Here is a 19569-nt window from a genome sequence, read left to right as displayed (position 1 = left end):
AAGTCATTTCCAAAAACAGTTAAACAGATTATTTCACTGTATCACAATTCCAGTGGGTCAGAAGTTTACATACACTAAGTTGACTGTGCCTTTAAAAAGCTTGGAAAATTGATGTCATGGCTTTAGAAGCTTATGATAGGCTAATTGACATCATTTGAGTCAATTGGATCAATTGGAGGTGTACCTGTGGATGTATTTCAAGGCCTATCTTCAAACTCAGTGCCTCTTTGCTTGACATCATGGAAAAATCAAAAGAAATCAGTCAAGACCTCAGAAAAACAATTGCAGACTTCCACATGTCTGGTTCATCCTTGGGAGCAATTTCCAAACGCCTGAAGGTACCACGTTCATCTGTACAAACAACAGTATGCAAGATAAACACCATGGGACCACGCAGCCGTCATACCGCTCAGGAAGGAGACACGTTCTGTCTCCTAGAGATGAACGTACTTTGGTGCGAAAAGTGCAAATCAATCCCAGAACAACAGCAAAGGACCTTGTGAAGATGCTGGAGGAAACAGGCACAAAAGTATCTATATCCACAGTAAAACGAGTCCGATATCGACATAACCTGAAAGGCCGCTCAGCAAGGAAGAAGCCACTGCTCCAAAACCGCCATAAAAAAGACAGACTATGGTATGCAACTGCACATGGGGACAAAGATCGTACTTTTTGGAGAAATGTCCTCTGGTCTGATGAATCAAAAATATGACTGTTGGCCATAATGACCGTTGTTATGAACACCATCCCAACCGGTAAGCACGGGGGTGGCAGCATCATGTTGTGGGGGTGCTTTGCTGCAGGAGGAACTGGTGCACTTCACAAAATAGATGGCATCATGAGGATGGAAAATTAGGTGGATATATTGAAGCAACATCTCAAGACATCAGTCAGGAAGTTATAGCTTGGTCGCAAAGGGGTCTTCCAAATGGACAATGACCCCAAGCATACTTCCAAAGTTGTGGCAAAATGGCTTAAGGACAACAAAGTCAAGGTATTGGAATGGCCATCACAAAGCCCTGACCTCAATCCCATAGAAAATTTGCGGGCAGAACTGAAAATGCGTGTGCGAACAAAGGAGGCCTACAAACCTGACCCAGTTACACCAGCTCTGTCAGGAGGAATGGGCCAAAACTTACCCAACTTATTGGTTATTGTGGGAAGCTTGTGGAAGGCTGTCTGAAACCTTTGACCCAAGTTAAACAATTTCAAGGCAATGCTACCAAATACTAATTGAGTGCATGTAAACTTCTGACCCACTGGGAATGTGATGAAATAAATAAAAGCTGAAATAAATCACACTAATATTATTCTGACATTTCACATTCTTAAAATAAAGTGGTGATCCTAACTGACCTAAAACAGGGAAATTTTACTAGGACTAAATGTCAGGAATTGTGAAAAACTGAGTTGAAATGTATTTGGCTAAGGTGTATGTAAAGTTCCGACTTAAACTGTATGATGAAATCCTGGTAGAGAAGGAAACAACTTAACAAATGAACAACGAAACAGCACTGCAAGTAAGTGAAAGAAATAGGTTTTGTTTATGTTTCACTGGTAATGGGGACCTATGTGAATGCCAACAAAATAACTTTTTGGTGAGTGTGGTGTGTGTGTGTGTGTAGCCTTTATTTAACTAGGCAAGTCAAACAAGAACAAATTCTTATTAACAATGACAGTCTACCCCGGCCAAACCCGGACGATGCTGGGCCAATTGTGCGCCGCCCTATGGGGACTCCTGGATGATGGCCTTCGAGACAGAGTTACTCCGTCCAGTGTCTGTGTTCTTTTGACCATCTTAATCTTAGCTTTTTATTGGCCAGTCTGAGAAATGGCTTTTTCTTTGCAACTCTGCCTCGAAGGCCAGCATCCAGGAGTCACCTCTTCACTGTTGACGTTGAGACTGCTGTTTTGCGGGGACTATTTAATGAAGCTGCCAGTTGAGGACTTTAGTGAGGTGCTTGTTTCTCAAACTAGACACTCTAAAGTACTTTTCCTCTAGCTCTGTTGTGCACCGGGGCCTCCCACTCCTCTTTATATTCTGGTTAGTGCCAGTTTGCGGTATTCTACGAAGGGAGTAGTACACAGCGTTGTGCGAGATCTTCAGTTTCTTGGCAATTTCTTGCATGGAATAGCCTTCATTTCTCAGAACAAGAACAGACTGAAGAGTTTCAGAAGAAAGTTCTTTGTTTCTGGCCATTTTGAGCCTGTAATCGAACCTACAAATGCTGATGCTCCAGATACTCAACTAGTCTAAAGGCCAGTTTTATTGCTTCTTTAATCAGAAAAACATTTGACATAATTGCAAAAGGGTTTTCTAATGATCAATTAGCCTTTTAAAATTATAAACTTGGATTAGCTAACACAACGCTCAATTGGAACACAGGAGTGATGGTTACTGATAATGGAACTCTGTACGCCTATGTAGATATTCCATAAAAAATGTGTTTCCAGCTACAATAGTCAATAACAACATGAACAATGTCTACACTATATTTCTGAACAATTTGATTTTACTTTAAATGGACAAAAATATAGCTTTTCTTAAAAAAAAAAAACAAGGACTCCAAACTTTTGAGTGGTAGTGTACATGAAAAGAGAAATGTGGGCTTGATATTGTTGGCGTGTGAAAGGAAGGAGAACAATGCTGTAGTGGTGACCACAGTCTATGTTCAACAATTCAACTGAAAACTGAAATTCAACTGAAAACACTGAAACAACCACCGCTTGTCTTTGACACTACGCCCTAGACCTTGCTGTGTTTGAATCTTTTTTTAACCGCATCTTATTTCTGCTGACAGTTTTAAACCAAAAGCACAAATACAGAAAACAAACGACTGTATAATTGAACAGAATGAGTGATAGCGACAACTGAAACACTTCCCATGTAACAGGATTCAGCAGCAAGGCGGCCAACTACTTTCACGCCATCTCTACAGGAGTGATAGGCAGCTATTTATTTAACAGAAACTTCCCAAGAGCACAGCATTCAGTACTGTCTGTAACAAACTATATGACAAAGACAACTTTCCCAGAGTGCATATTAAAATGAAATATGTACATCTTTGTATTGAAACATCAAGTGCTCAAATCACAAACCACTCTTCTTCCATCACTGCAGACTTTGCTCTGTTAAAACAAACAGGGTGTCATTTGTCATCAGACCTCAGTCTCATAGCTCTCACTTCCTGTCAAGTGAGGCAAGCGAAGGTTCTGTATTCTACCAGGCTGTGGCCTCGCAGCCTTCTACAGCGGTTGCCTTCTGGGCTTCATGTACACCAAACTATGGGGACCTCTCCCAACTGAGACACACCAACTCATACAGGGTTTCTGATTTTTGTGAACTTGGAGCAGGTTAAGGCCGGCCAGGATTCGAGGGTTACATCTTGTGTAGGCTCAGGTGAGTACAACCAAGTTTAGGGTGGGTGATGTAAATATGAATGGGTTATTGCAGGATCTGTGGCTCTAATGAGGTTATGTGAAATATGCCAGAGAATGTGCAAGCAGTTGTGAACAAAAGCCTTTTAAATACAGAGTTGTTTGTGGGATGTGGGAGGTTTAAATGGTAAGTAGGAGAGAAAAAAGCACATTATACAAACACTATCACTAATGTAAGCTAATCAATGCCGATTGGACAAAGACATCCTGATGTGAAACATTATAAGCCATTCATTCTTAGAAATGGGACAAAAACAGAAAATATTGTTTGATTCCTCCATTAAACATTCTGATCGTATTAACAGATCAAATTTACTCTAAATATTGTATGCCTACTTTGAATTGTAGTTGAGGAAGGAAATGCCAAAAGTGGCGATCACATTTTACCACACAGCCCTTTATGCTAAAATGTTGCTTGTTTCCTCATGGTACAGCGCGTTTGTAGATACAGTAATAATAGTTACTTTTCTTCTTTTCATCCATCAGTCATCAGGACACAGCAGAATTCAGATGTTAACAGGAAACAGCAATGGAGGGAAAGCGTCTTGTTATTGTGTCGTTTCTGTGGATGCTGCCACGGGGACTGAATGGCACAGTGACACTTCAACCTAACCTCCACTCTACCAACTTCAGAAGCAGTGAAGTTACTGCAACTTCGGACAATAAAGTTTCACTCTTAGAAATGGCTCAAGAGCCCCTCAACAACGCACCGGATGAAGGACAACATAGCACTGTAGCATCTTCAGTTGAGTTGAAGCTCACAGTGAAAAGTGAACCACAGACTTCAGACCAGGTGTCGACCAGAAACATTCTCAGCCACGATCGGCCTTCAATGCAGCCTTTGCGTATGAGCACAAAGAGGAACTCCCAGTCACCTCAGGACCGCCAAACAACCAGATATAAAAACAAGTCTACGGTGGAGATCACAGCAGATGGAGCCCGGGAAACTTCGCCCGCTATGTGGAATCAACCTCTGGTAAGGCAAGTTACACCCTCCGGCAAGGACGAAGTTAGTCCAACAGCATCACCTAGACCTTCTGAGTTGTCCACTCAAACAAACTCACCGACACCAAATCAACCAACAGAGATCCAAACGGGGCCTATTCCGTCCAATTCTCCAATTTCGCAGTCCAATGACTCCACAGGCAGGAACCGACCCACGCCAACTGTTGTTGAATTTGGAGTGACACCGACTAGAGCGGAATATACTTTGAACACAGGTGGAGAGGCTCAACTATCCAGGACCGCCTCCCAGGCCCCAGTCACAAGCAGGAGATCAACCCCTTCACACCCCACTGAAAGAGGTCCAACAGGCCCATCTGAGCTGCCTAGTGCTGCCACTTCCCCCACCACCCTACCTCCAACTACAGCCATGACCAAATCTTCAACCCACGTCTCCACTCCATGGACGTCGACCAAGCCTGCCAAGACCCTTGCCACCACTGAAGCCTCTGTTACTTCTAGTGTTGACGTTACCAGCAGCAAGGGTCAATCCACACCAATGGTCCCCACTAAAAAAGAAGTTGCCACTGCCACCACCACGGCAAAAAAGAAACCAAAGCCTCCGACAAAAACTGCAAACAAAGACGAGCGAAAAAATACGGGGAACCATGGCTCAGCGGTGGCTGTACTGATTGGTGGGACGCTGTTCATGATGCTGGTGGGTTTCGGGGTCATCTTCGTGAGGAAGCAAAGACAACAGAGGATCCAGCTGAAGAATACAGCCTGGGCAGGCCCCTCTCCGTTTCTGGACGGTAGAGTCCAGTCTCAACAGGATTATGACGATAGTGGTGATGTCCATCTGAGGGGCTCCAATGGAATCTCCTTCTCTGGCTTCCTGTCTCAGCAACTCTCCAAGAGGTTCTCTCTGATCCAGGATACTAACCAGGAATTCCAGATGGGTGAGATTCCGTCAGGAAGTACATTCGGAAGAGAGACTGTTTCAGATTGTTAAACCGTGCAACGGGACTGCTGCGTTGAACAAAGAAAATACTGAGGAGGTACAACTTCCAGACAACTCCTCATCTCCTCCGCCACCGACGTCTTCAGAGACCACTGCCACAGCACCCACCCATGACCATCAGCCTCCTTCCTCCTTGCAGGATGTTGATCTGGGGTCAGACAATGCTCCCAATCGCTCTTCCTCTCATACGCCACCAGATATCCCAGAATCTGCTCCTCCACCACTGTTGGGTGTTCACCTGCGTCCCCCCTCAGACCAGGCCAGCCCCCCTCCACCAGAGAGCACATATTTCCCCATCCCCCCGGACCCGCCTTTACCCATCTCCAAGCAGTGACAGATAGCAACACACAGGAAACCCAATCTCCTCCCCCACCACCCAACAAAGGAAACCACTTTAACCAAGAAACTAAACTGATGCTTATCAGTGTTTTGCTTCCTCTATCTATACCTCTATCTGATGAAACATTGATGAAATGGATCTTCAACTAGGCTTATAGCCATAGTTTGATTGTGAAAACCAAGCTAACCCTCTCCCTATTCAACAGGATAACTAACATTGGCCACAATAATCAGCTTTTTTCCCTATGATCTTTCTTTGGTATGAAGGCAACCAAACGTACACTCAGAAAGCTTTCCCAAATGTTTTGATTCAAGATGTGGATACTTTTCAGATCCATTTGAATTCCGCCTGACCAATCTGTAGCAGTGATAATTATTTCATGCTACAATAATTGCTTTTCTCCAGTGTACTTTTTGGAGAGAATCACACAGGATGTAAAGGCCTAAACATCAGCATCATACCCAGTGGTGAGATAATTCAGAGAAGGATGCACTGCTGAAGTAATGTAATTGTAATATTTTGTGTGTGTGTGTGTGTGTGTGTGTGTGTGTGTGTGTGTGTGTGTGTGTGGCAAGTGAACATTCTCAGAGCATAAGTCAAGTCAATGAAAACAATCTACCCAGGCTGAAACATTCACGGTGAAAGAAGTACTAAAAATAAATGAAACAAATGGGTGAATTATATAATTAAACTGAGGAACAATAGAAAGAATGAATGTGAGAAAGAGTGAGCAGGGAGTTAGTCTCTCAGTGGGGCTGGCCCAACACTGTTAGTCAGTGCCTTACTGCAGTGTTGCAGTTGCTCCCAGTGTACTTCAGAGCTGTGCAGTACACTAACAGTAAAGATAGACAGAAAGAGGGAAATGTCAGACCCACAAAAAATGCGTCAATGTCTCATTATTAGGAATTTTATGAATAATGACTAAACAATATCTACATTTAAATATAACTATAATTAAACTCTACCCTGTTTTACAATATCTGATTAAATAATGTTAGTTCCTAAGAAAGAGGTTATGTAGCATGGATAAGGGGTAATTGGAAATGATAACCATTGTGTAGGAAGGAATGTGTTCGTGTGTCTTAAGTAAGCCAAGAGTGTCATTAACCAATGTTTGAATCGACTCAACTATAACTCTGTGGCGATCACTCTGTGGCGGTTTTCCGTATCTGGAACTGTCTGCTAAAGTGGTAATAAATTATGGTGAGACTTCAGGAGTTAATCCAGATATATTGTGTGTCCTGTATGTGCGCTAGAGAGTTGTAATGAACTTTTGAACCTGCTTTGTCTTGGTCGAGAGGAGGAAAGACATTTTAAAACCTATGACATCATATGTGAAATATAAGCTGTTGTACATGGTTCTCAGGGCAGCGCGCTCTCGAGAATAAATGCTATTGGCTAATTTTGATAGACTGGTCTCTGTCTATTTTATGCAAATAAGGATCTTACAAATTCTTAGAACCAGAAAGAGTGATTATAATTGAATTGGTTAATGAACACATATAGGAATTATTAAATTCCTTTGACACTCATCTGAAGAGAAACCACAGAAACAAGATGGGAGACGGAAAGCAACCACCACACCCAATCACCTACACATACTTGTCAACAAATTAGATGTTAAATGCTCGTTTGTTCATCAATCACGTATTTATGCAGTAAATCCAATTATGGTAAATACTGGTGTGAATTTGTGTACTACATTAGCCTCATACAGTGAGGCAGACTACAGGCTCAATAGTAAACGCCAGGCTATAATTCATCCTGCTGGGTGGTGATTGAGGAAAGAGCATCATCTGCCTCCACCACAAGCCAATCCCCCACTCCACCCGCCCCTGCCGCTCAGATGCCAGCCACGGCACCTGCTTCATCCCTCCCTATAAAAGAGCGTTGCCTGGAAGATACAGCTATCATAAATCCATTCCCTCTCACCACCGCCCCCCCCCACTACTCAAATTCACAACTTCTTCCAGGCATATTCTCCAGCTGAGTACTAAAAGGGATATGTTTCTATTGAAAAATGATTGTAGAACTCCCTGTGTTGATACTGCCACAGACATTAAAGAAACACAAGAGAAGTAGAGAGGAAGCAGCACGAGAAGTAGCTAAACTTGAGAATAATTTCAGTCCTGTTTCATTCTAACTCTTTACACATCTGCAGTTCTAAGTCTGATGTAGATTTCAAACCACCAACTCAGTCTGTCATATCAGGCCTGTCGGGGGTCAATCTTAATCTCCAACACAAACAGATGCCATGTTCATCTCAACACAGTCGGTTCAATTTGCAACAAACAGAATCCATGCCATGTTCATCTCAACACAGGTCAATTCGTTCTACTATCATGACAAGCTATTGTAAGAGTATGACTTTTAGTATGACTATACATATTTTCTGTGCTCATCATTCTAAAACAATTGCATGTGCTGTGACTACCGTTGGTTTTCACACAAGTAGATTGCAAGGTGGGAAACCTTCTGTGAAAACATATTTTCCCTCGTACAAACACTTGTGGTTCGTGTATGCAATTCTCTTGATGCTTCAACTTATTAACAAAGCTTTCAACATGACAAATTTACAGAAATCAGATAGTCATTTTCAATGATCCCATCTAATAATCTGAGATGAATCACCCACATTAGTTTGACATCACAGAATCTCACAGCTTATTGGTTGAACACCCGGAACAAACACAGCAGATTGGAGTAGCTATGCAGTTTCACACTTTGGATTGGTCTGGTGTTACCATGCTAGCACCATGCACTGCACTATGGAGGGTATTTCTTACTGAGTTTCATTTGCTGACATTTTTTCTGGAGAATTGTGAATGGTGATTGCTGCCAGCAATTCATGCTGGCTTGTCGCTGACTGATATTGCCAGCAGTAGCAGGGTGGCCTGCTTCGGCAGAAGTGAAGAATGAAATATTCACTGCTTGCTTACGGCTAGTTACAGAACAGAGCAGTTCTGTGGTGCTAAGTACGGAATGCCTGGAACAATAAGCATGATGTTATGCTTCGTGTATATTTCCACGAGAGGAAGCCCCAAACCTACTACAGAGGACTGTTTCATTGGCCAGACACAATCTGCCAAACTATTAAAGAATGACACAGACAGACAGACCCAAACAGGGAAAGGCATGTGGGAACAGAAGTGACTTCATGAAGTGCTGATTTAAAAACATAATTAGAATCTAAATCTCCAGTGGCACCCCCAAATCACTCCACTCAAAATGAAGTAATCAAATCACAGCACACACACCCACTAAAAACTAGGATGAGACAACTGTACCATTAATACAAAAACAGTGCTAATTTGCTGCGGAGGGCGGTGGAGGCAGCCAGTCGTTGCAGGTGCCAGATGTGATGTTAGATACAGGGCATTCGGAAAGCATTCGGCCCCTTTCACTTTTTCCACAGTTAAGTTACAGCCTTATTCTAAAATAGGACAACAAGCACACAGCCAAGACAATGCACGAGTGGCTTCAGGACAAGTCTCTGAATGTCCTTGAGTGGCCCAGCCAGAGCCCGGACTTGAACCCGATCAAAGAGTCTCTGGAGAGACCTGAAAATATCTGTGCAGCGACAATCCCTATCCAACCAGACAGAGCTTAAAAGAATGGGAGAAACTTCCCAAATACAGGTGTGCCAAGCTTGTAGCGTCATACCCAAGAAGACGAGGCTGTAATTTCTGCCAAAGGTGCTTCAACAAAGTACTGAGTAAAAGGTCTGAATACTTACGCCTCATTAGCAGCAGAGGAGGCCGGCACTGTGCTGCAATCCTCCATTCCTCTCCCCCTCCCTGCCTCATTAGCAGCAGAGGGGGCCGGCACTGTGCTGCAATCCTCCATTCCTCTCCCCTCCCTGCCTCATTAGCAGCAGAGGGGCCGGCACTGTGCTGCAATCCTCCTTTCCCCTCGCCTCATTAGCAGCAGAGGGGGCCGGCACTGTGCTGCAATCCTCCATTCCTCTCCCCCTCCCTCACTTGTTCTTCCTCCTCTCTCTCCCTTTCAGACTGCTCTTTCCTTGAGCACAGTGCTGCATCAAGAGCCTGCAGAGGAGCGGTGGAGACTGACTGGCGCTATCGAGGGCACCCTGCTCTGGCATGCCAGGAGGACGCCATAACCAAGAAGAGGGGATTGAGACAGAACGAGAGAGCCTGCCCACCACTGACCAGTGCCAACACAGCACGAGAGAGAGAGAGAGAGAGAGAGAGAGAGAGAGAGAGAGAGAGAGAGAGAGAGAGAGAGAGAGAGAGAGAGAGAGAGAGAGAGAGAGAGAGAGAGAGAGGTCCACCTTCACCAGAGAAGGAAGAAAAGCAAGGGAGAAAATAGAAAGCAAGTGTACAAGTGAGGAAGATATTGAAAGAAATTAAAAAAGAACCCAAAAGAGAGCCAGAGCAAAAACAGAGTAGAAATAGAAAGGATGCAAGAATATTGACAACTAACACCCCCAAGTTTTGACTTGACAATCACTCTCTCCACTCCGCTGCTCAGGAAAAAAACAGGGGGGAGCGAGTGAGAGGGCTGGCTGAGGGAAGGAGGAAGAAAAGAGCGAGATGACGGACTGAAGCAATGGAGAGGATAAGGTGAGTGACTAATGGCATGGAGAGAAAAACGCTAGGAGAGACAGGTGTACATGCTAAGACATGCACACATGACAGGACACAGTGCTTCACAGAGCAGTGATGTATTTGATTCTGTACCACATTAGCTCAGTGGACTGCAGCAGGGTGATTTGTCGATGTCAGTCTACTGCTTCTCATTAGAGACTTACTATATGCTTCTCTCTCTCAATTTGGTATGTTACTATTGCAACTATTGTTATACAGGTTAAATGCAACCTCAGACTAACTTGCAGTATGCCATCACCTGAACAAGTTTCTAGAGAGAGCTCAGCTTATTATGTAATGCTATTAACCTGCGACATGTGTTTGGCAAGCTCTTCTTAACACACACACACACACAGTCCCCAAATAACCAGTCATTTGTGCCAGAGGTGACAGGACACAACACAACTGTTTGTGTGCGTGCGTATGAGATCAAGAGTGTGTGTGTGTGCACCGCCCTAAATGAATTCAGCCGGCTCTTACTGCAGTATTTCCGAGCTCCTACCCGCTGGCAAGGCATCAACCTTAACGGCACACAGACTGACTGGGGCCCTTGTAAACTGCATCAAAGCTATTAGATATATCAGTCTGACCCTCAACGAGGACGGTTAGCATATAGCCTGGCGATACAATGATATACTGTTATAAATGTCAGAGGGGTGTTAATGATGTGAATGGGAACGATAGGGAGGAGAGGGGTATGGGAAGGGAGAGGGCTCTGGTTTAAGTAAGGTCCAATCTACCCAGCTGGTTCCCAGTCATGACTTTCTAACAGGCTGGATTGTTCTGTGGGCAGCAGAACTAGTGTGGAGTGTTTTACTACTGTGTCCAGGTGTTTAATACTGCCTCTCTCCCATCTGGGAGGCTGTTGCTATGCATCAAAGGCTATCTCAAAACAGCAGCAGCTCCAGACAAGGTATTGAATCAATTCTACAGAGATTCCACTGGGGGGAAACTAGGCAGGTTATGAATAAGGGTGATAATGTAGCTAAAACTCCACCAACTACCGTTCTCTAGCAATCTATGTTTGAAAACTAGCATGCTGGCAGATACCCATAGACCTCCAGTCTTCACGCTATTGCTAGACAGCATTGGCTCTCAAAACTACCTCTAACTTCCTTCATACTGGACACAGAGACATAAAAATGGTATCCACTAGTTCAATTGACTTTAGTAGGGCTGTCCCCGACAAAAAAAAAAAACTTGGTCGACCAATCGATTGGACGTAATTTTAAAACGTGTATTTTTCCGTATATAGACACACGCTATGTTTGAATAAATTAAACTATATGTAGGCTACTGAGCTTGTCTGATGCTTTAAGCACTGCGATTTAAAATGAAGGCACAAATTACAAGAGGGAGCCAGAGATCAATAGAGCCTAACCGGACAACAAAAACCTGTTCCCGACCCTCCTGCCACTGCTGCTGGCCTTAGCAGATTCTGGGGTTATGCTCCATCAGTTGCCAGGCTACACCAGTGGTCGGCAAACTTTTCCATTTGAAGTGCTAAGTTACCTTACCATTTCTACTGATCTGCGTGCCAGTTTTCACATGCACATTTTCATGGAACAGTTTCATTTCATTTATAATAAAGTCGTCATCTCAAAATCATTGTCATGTGGTTAATCAAAATACTATCTAAATGAAAATGATACAAATCTAAAAGTAACTTCTATTGCCATTGCCAATATGTAAAAATAACCTACATAAAAGACATCACTTTGAAGCCTGCAGGTAGAAAATAAATATCCTATAAATCACATTGGCTATGCATGGCCTGTTTGCAAGGAACTTGAAACATTGTATCAACTATTAATAGCCTGTTGTATTTGTGCAACGGATAAGAAGCAATCAGGTAGGCCTATTTTATGATGTTTCCACCGGATAGAGCATGACATTTCTTTGCCCTTTCACGCGAGTGGTTATAGGAAGAGAGAGAGCTGGAAAGATGTTTCAAATAGGCTACATTGAGGAACTATTGTCATTCTCAATGGGATGTAAAAACAGACTTTGTTTACTTGCTGTTTGAGGTGAAGAAAAAATGACTTTGAGAAGCTACACAGTGTTGGTGAGTTAAGACAATCAGAAATAGTATCAGATCTCCAAAACGGGCACACTTAACCTACATACATCTGCGTTCAGGCCAGGTAGCCTAGGCATACTTCTATGCATGTCCTTACTCAACATTGACAGAAGCACTCCAAACAAAAGACAATGAATAAATTGACAACTCATAAATGAAATAAACACAAACTTGTAGCCTAGGCTGTGCGCTCTGCAATCAACATGTCCAATCCTACAATGCAACGGTAAGACTTTAATAGTAATATATTGAATGCATTAACAGAAATGATTGTATCCAAACAAACATTGTAGATGCAAAATTAACGGTAAATGTACTACTGGTGATACTGGTGTGCCATCCCCATGTCCTCAGCATGGATTGGTCCACTGAGACAGGCCTCCACAATGGATTGGTCCACTGAGACAGGCCTCCACAATGGATTGGTCCACTGAGACAGGCCTCCACAATGGATTGGTCCACTGAGACAGGCCTCCACAATGGATTAGTCCACTGAGACAGGCCTCCACAATGGATTGGTCCACTGAGACAGGCCTCCACAATGGATTGGTCCACTGAGACAGGCGTGAATCAGATAGTTGTCTCGTGGGCATTCATTATTATTATTATTATTATTATTTATTTTTTTAAATATGTGTGCCATAATATAAAATATATTTGCCACTGCTCGACTAAAAAAAAACCTTGGTCGACCAACAGCCTATCGACCATACAATCGACTAAATTATGTAAGCCCTAGACTCCAGGGAAGTAGATAAAGGGCCTCAACGCCAAAATCCCGATATATCCCTTTAAGCTCCTGGTAATTGCAGCTTGGAAAAGCTAGCAAGGATTGGATTTAAGTGAGCTATTGCTAATCAATATTTAAATGCGAATGATGTTGGTAGCTAATTTAACTGTTAGTATTATTATTCTGCAGATGTGTGTGAATGAGTGATGGTTTTGACGAAGATCCATACTGCCCTACCAAGCAAAAAGGAAGTAATTGCTAATTTGGTCGAAAATTTGTTAATAATTTTTCCTACATTAAATACATGCTTAATCATGTGGACAAGTATCCTGCCTCTATTGTGTTTTGGAGAAAATGGGGGGCATGTTAGCAGTAACTGCATAAAGTTACTGTGAAACCAAGGTAAATAAAAGCTATTTTTCTCAGTTCCACACTATGAGAAGTTACCTTTTTGGTTGGTAGGGCAGCATACAGGATCAAAACTATGCCCTTCCATTTGTGAGTCGATATAAATTGTGGGAGCAAAGAAGTGTTGCAGATCTATGTCCTTGGGTACAGTCCAGTGTCTCCTCTCACTGGGTCTCTCCCTCTCTCAGAGCCTTCATAATGCTCTACCGCACCCCGCTAGCCTGCCTCCTCCTGCTGCTCCTGTCGGGGGTGCTGGGCGGGCTGGTCCTGTCCATCTGCCCCGCCGTGTGCTCCTGCAGCCGGGGCCACCGTGTGGTGGACTGCTCCTCACGGCACCTCTCACAGCTGCCCCCAGGCCTGCAGCACAACATTCGCTTCCTCAACCTCTCACAAAACAGGTAGGAAGACAACTTATGTGGTTTGATTTAAACTAACAATTCCACAGGCATCTTTTATTTATCTCCTGTTGTGTCAAATAGTTGTGATTCTAACATCTGACCTCCCCCTCTTTCCCGACAGCCTTCGTGGTCTGGAGGGCCAGCTCAGCCACTACGCCCACCTGCGTACCCTGGACCTGTCCTATAATCTCCTGGGTCGCTTCCCCTCCGGCCTGCCCAGGGCCCTGTGGGACATCCGGGCCGCCGGCAACCAGCTCCGAGCCCTGGACAAGAACGACACGGCCTACCACTGGAACCTGCGGGTTCTGGACCTGTCAGCCAACGAGCTGGAGAGGGTGGTCTTCATCAACAACACCCTGCCCAGCCTACACGCCCTCAACCTGAGTCACAACCGGTTCTGGACGGTGCCCACCAACATGCCTCATAATCTGGAGATGGTGGATTTGTCCCACAACTACCTGGTTCAGATCCTCCTGGGGTCGTTGGACCGGCTGCCCAGGCTGAAGAGGTTCTACCTGCACGCTAATCGCTTCTCCTGGGTGCCGGAGGGGGTGTTTGACCGGTTGGAGGGGCTCGAGTTGTTGACGCTTGGAGAAAACCCTTGGGCTTGTGAGGAGGAGGAGAACATCACAAGGCTCTTGCTCTGGGCCGATCATACCCGCGCTACCGTGTTGGGCTGCCCCTGCTACACTAGGCCAACCTGTGGGCAAGCCCATCTGGCAACTCCAGGAGGGGAGTGGCACTTTGCATCCTACACAGAGCCTCCGCTGGGGGCGGATGCCAGAGAGCTGGGTCATGGAGGCCTCCCACCGGCTAGGGCTGCAGTCGCCACTTCTGGGTACCTGACTAAGTCTGCGTTGTTGGAGCCTGGGATGCATGGAGACAGGGGGGTGGCCAACGGCTCGGGGGATCAGACACTGTTCGTGTTCACCTCCACCCGCTCGCATGGCCTCTCCACACGCACAAGCACAACGGGGCGTCCGCACTCTGCCACCAAGAAGCCCAACACAGGAAGCACGCGGAGCAGAGGCCACAGTCTACACACACATATTGTGTGTTCTGCTGTCGCCTTGAACCTTTTAGTCACAGTGACTGCCTTCAAAGCCTCCTAAAGAGACTAGAGCAAAGTCTTGATGGATTTGAGAGGGCTAACCCTATGTACATTTGACCCAGAATGTTAAAGGGAGTTTTGTTTTAATTTTCAAGAACGTTCGACTGTTACTGCCTAAAAAAAATGAATATAATTGTGTATTCTCTCTCATCTTCCAACAATTTGTGAGTGTAGTTGTGCTGTATGACTATATCTTTCAAACGCACATACAAATAATATCTAGGGCAAATGTATACACATACATGACTAATAATACTATCGGCGTGGAAACATGAATGCTCTACTCCATGTAGTCTATACTGCTTGTGTGTTCTGTTGACAAAAGCTGCTGCGTTTTATGCTTTCTATGATATAAACACAGAAACAGAACATTTAGAATGCATTTATTGTACTTGTGGTTTGGATGAGTCAGAGTATGATGTGAGATACCTAATCTTTACACCTTGGCATCAGCTTGGTTAGGGGGATGTCTAGAAGTACTTAAAACCCTAACATGCATGCACACAAACACCTTGACTCTTAATAAGCTCCTAAAAATAACTGAAAGTTAAAACAAAATGAAACCAAACTATTCTCCTCTGGGCATTGAAATCCTCACACATCATTGACCATTTGGTCAGAAAGTGACCGTCTTTCCACTATTGTAAGGTGCAGACTTCCCCCCACTATACTCCCTACCACACACAAAGACAGAGGTAAAGGGTAGCTCTAAATCTGGTTCACCAGACATCCTGACTCCCCCAGAACAGTGGGCAGCAGCCTGGGGAGGAGGCATAGGGTAGCCCTCCTCTTCAGCTGAGTTGGAACTAAGAGGCTATGATATATAGCCCCATAAAGCCTGCTGTAATGAGTGAATGGACCTTCCTGGGTCTTCTCCCTTACAGCTTGGAAGTCAGCCGTGGTAAAAATTTAGGAGGACACAATCCCTCTCCCTACCAACGGAAGGCCCAATCTAGATGAGTATCAACTTCAAAAGGACGCTTCCCTGATATTGTGTTGATAAAGTTTGTTTATCAAGCTGGTTTATAATAACAATAATATATGTAGACGCCAACATACACTCCTTGGATTGGTCTTACCTGCGAGCAATGTAGTAGAAGAGTGGGTTGCCATTCTTGGAGGTGCCAGCCTGGTAGAAGACGTTGAGGGTCTTCAGGGCTTTGAACTCATCTTTTTCATGGACCTGGTGCCTGGAAATCAGGGACAAACGGACAATAGAATGCTTCTGAATCAACTACACTCACTAACTGCTAGCATCCGGAGTGTCTGAACATTTTACACACTAACTCTACAGTAGGTGAACAGTTACCTGGTCATAAACTCTTCAAACTTGGAGCTGGTGAGGTTGAGGCTGGACCAGTGTGTTTCGGCCACAGGTTTGTGCTCGGGTGGCCCCAGATAGGCCAGGAGGGTGGCCATCTTGTCAAACGGCCGCCTGCCCACTGCCTTGTGGTCCCTATGGAATGGAAAGAGGGGAGAGAGAGACCGCTGTCAGACAAAGAGGGCTATACTGGTAGTGCACATAATAACATGATGACTGGTGGCTCATCATGTTACTGACCTGTTGCTAGAGAGGTACTGTCCGATCCTCTCCTGGTTGTTCCACAGCAGCCTGTGGAGGGCCAGAACGTTGCCATCACTGATGAAGGACAGGCTGTGGTTGACTGAGTCACTTGGAGGAGAGTCAGATGCTATGTCCAAGAAGAACCTACAGGACAATACAGATGGCTCACACAGCGAATGGTCAACTACAGAACTGGAAATCGATTACAAAAATCTTTAACATTTTAGAAAACGAGTCTAGGTATGTATTTCTCAGCTTCATAACAAAGTCGGGACTCGGATCAGTTCCTGCTTTTCAAAATACTGAGAGAGCAGTGTGTGCTATTATCCGCTTTCAACGTGAGGCTTTTTTGTCAAAAGCTTTGCTGGTATTAAAATTCTTCTGACTTACCGTCCATGTCAGAAAATATACAGGTTAAGATGTCGTCACAAATCTGGGACCAGCACCGATGCAAAGTAGCATAGCTGGTCCCATTGTAGCAAAGAGTTTTTTGTCATCTTCAACCTAGCTTACCGCCTGGCTGCATCAAAGTTGCTTTTCACAAAGTCGTTAAAAGGCCTCATGTGCTCCTCTTTGGTAAACAACACATGGTTGGCAATGCTCTGGAGGATCTGAAGACAGAGACAAAAACACAAAACAGAGCGCAAATTAACTCAAATAAAAGGTCATAAATAAAATGTATTTTTTACAATTACTTTATCAAACTCTTTCGGGTCAAAGCCACTACTGTCGTTTTCACGAGGTGCTTATTTTAGTAAGATGGAAGCTCCCAACCCATACCTTGGACATGAGCTTTAGTCCTCTCTCTATCCTGGGTGGGGGCTTCTCATCCAGGATGCCTGCCTCGTAGGGCGACACGATGGCAGGGTTGATGAAGCGCAGGAACATGGCACTGCCCACCGCCCCTATACTGTCCTGGGGGAAACGCTGGCTCACCACCTAGTGGAAGAGGAGGGTGACGGAGAACAATGGGGAGGGAGGAGAGCAGGAGGGGTGGGAACAGAGTGGGGAGAAGACAAAATAAGAAAAGTTAGATGCTTGTACAACTTGACTGAGAAGATCTCACACCACCCTTCTCAAAGCCAACCACAGAACGAGAGAGAAAGAAAAAAGCAAGGGAGGGAGGGAGGGAGGTGTTGATGGAGAGAGCTAAGTACAGAAGTCCAGAGAAGACAGACAGTGCATTCAGAAAGTATTCAGACCCCTTGACTTTTTCCATATTTTGGTACAGCCTTATTCTAAAATGGATTAAATTACAAATGTTCCTCAACTTACACACAATCCCCCTGAATGACAAAGCGAATATATATATTTAAAAAATATTATTTACATAAGTATTCAGACCCTTTGCTATGAGACTCGAAATTGAGCTCAGGTGCATCCTGTTTCCATTAATCATCCTTGAGATGTTTCTACAACTTGGGAGTCCACCTGTGGTAAATTCAATTGATTGGACATGATTTAGAAAGGCACACACCAGTCTATATAAGGTCCCACAGTTGACAGTGCATGTCAGAGCAAAAACCAGGCCATGAGGTCAAAGGAATTGTCCATAGAGCTCAGAGACAGGATTGTGTCGAGGCACAGATCTGGAGAAGGGTACAAAAACATTTTTGCTGCATTGGAGGTCTCCAAGAACACAGTGGACTCCATCATTCTTAAATGGAAGAAATTTGGAACCACCAAGACTCTTCCTAAAGCTGGCCGCCCAGCAAAACTGAGCAATTGGGGGAAAAGAGGTGACCAAGAACCTGATGATCACTGACAGAGCTCCAGAGTTCCTCTGTGGAGATGGGAGAACCTTCCAGAAGGACAACCATCTCTGCAGCACTCCACCAATCAGGCCTTCATGGTAGAGTGGCCAGATGGAAGCCACTCCTCAGTAAAAGGTACATGACAGTAGCTTGGAATTTTCCAAAAGGCACCTAAAGGACTCTCAGACCATGAGAAACAAGATTCTCTGGTCTGATGAAACCATGATTGACCCATTTGGCCTGAATGCCAAGTCTCACATCTGGAGGAAACCTGGCACCATCCCTACGGTGAAGAGTGGAGGCAGCATTATTCTGTGGGGATGTTTTTCAGTGGCAGGGACTGGGAGACTAGTCAGGATCGATGGAAAGATGAACGGAGCAAAGTACAGAGGTCCTTGATGAAAATCTGATCAGGACCTCAGACTGGGGTGAAGGTTCACCTTCCAAAAGGATAATGACCCTAAGCACACAGCCAAGACAACGAAGGAGTGGCTTCAATACAAGTCTCTGAATGTCCTTGAGGGGCCCAGCCAAAGCACAGACTTGAACCCAATCAAACGTCTCTGGAGACACCTGAAAATTGCTGTGTAGCATCACTGCACATCCAACCTGACAGAGCTTGAGAGGATCTGCAGAGAAGAATAGGAGAAACTCACCAAATACAGGTGTGCCAAGCTTGTAGCGTCATACCCAAGAAGACTCAAGGCTGTAATCGCTGCCAAAGGTGCTACAACAAAGTAAACGGTCTAAATACTTATGTATTTGTGATATTTCCAAAATTTTCTAGAAACCTGTTTTTGCTTTGTCATGGGTTATTGTGTGTAAGGCTGTAACCTAAGAAAAGGGGTTACAACAACTTTTGTTATGTAGTGATCATGAGATAGATAAGTTGTAATCTCGTTGTGATTATTATTTTTATTCACGTCCTTCTCTCTGGATTTCCGTAACTATGACAAGAACATTTTAATTAAAGCTTTGAAAAACAAACTAAAATGCCAGCAGCAGAGGACAAGAGCTTGCTTTTAGTGTAACTGACAGTGTTTTAGCAACATCAAATCTTACTCATATCTGTTCATTTACACACCCAGGAGCACTTAGATATGGTCATTTTCATGGTTTCATAAATTCATAGAATGTTAAGGAATGACGTATAGTAAGGCGTTTGGGAAAATTCTA

General features: G+C 44.4%; 2 protein-coding genes across 4 annotated transcripts in view; one reads left to right on the top strand and one right to left on the bottom strand.

The window, feature by feature from the left end:
* LOC112267216 (neurofibromin-like) overlaps positions 1 to 19569 on the bottom strand; it is a 116482-nt gene that overhangs the window by 52383 nt on the left and 44530 nt on the right. For 2 of the 3 annotated variants that reach the window (XM_042297530.1, XM_042297531.1), the window contains 5 exons: positions 17420 to 17578; positions 17153 to 17250; positions 16637 to 16783; positions 16385 to 16531; positions 16155 to 16265 (listed from right to left, as the gene is read on the bottom strand). In XM_042297530.1, the coding sequence (XP_042153464.1) occupies positions 16155 to 16265; positions 16385 to 16531; positions 16637 to 16783; positions 17153 to 17250; positions 17420 to 17578 (662 nt within the window). Of the gene's footprint in view, positions 1 to 12642; positions 13924 to 16154; positions 16266 to 16384; positions 16532 to 16636; positions 16784 to 17152; positions 17251 to 17419; positions 17579 to 19569 lie in introns of those variants that run through there. The other variant, XM_042297532.1, reaches the window with a different exon arrangement.
* Positions 2644 to 7419, top strand: LOC112267214 (cell surface glycoprotein 1). The gene is made up of 2 exons (XM_024445431.2): positions 2644 to 3400; positions 3925 to 7419. The coding sequence occupies exon 2, from the start codon at positions 3968 to 3970 to the stop codon at positions 5390 to 5392; it is 1425 nt and encodes a 474-aa protein (XP_024301199.1). The 5' UTR covers positions 2644 to 3400; positions 3925 to 3967; the 3' UTR covers positions 5393 to 7419.

This window comes from Oncorhynchus tshawytscha, linkage group LG14, assembly GCF_018296145.1.
Source record: "Oncorhynchus tshawytscha isolate Ot180627B linkage group LG14, Otsh_v2.0, whole genome shotgun sequence".
Lineage (NCBI taxonomy): Eukaryota > Metazoa > Chordata > Actinopteri > Salmoniformes > Salmonidae > Oncorhynchus > Oncorhynchus tshawytscha.
Note: the sequence above shows the minus strand (reverse complement) of the source record. Positions and strands in the feature narration are given on the sequence as shown.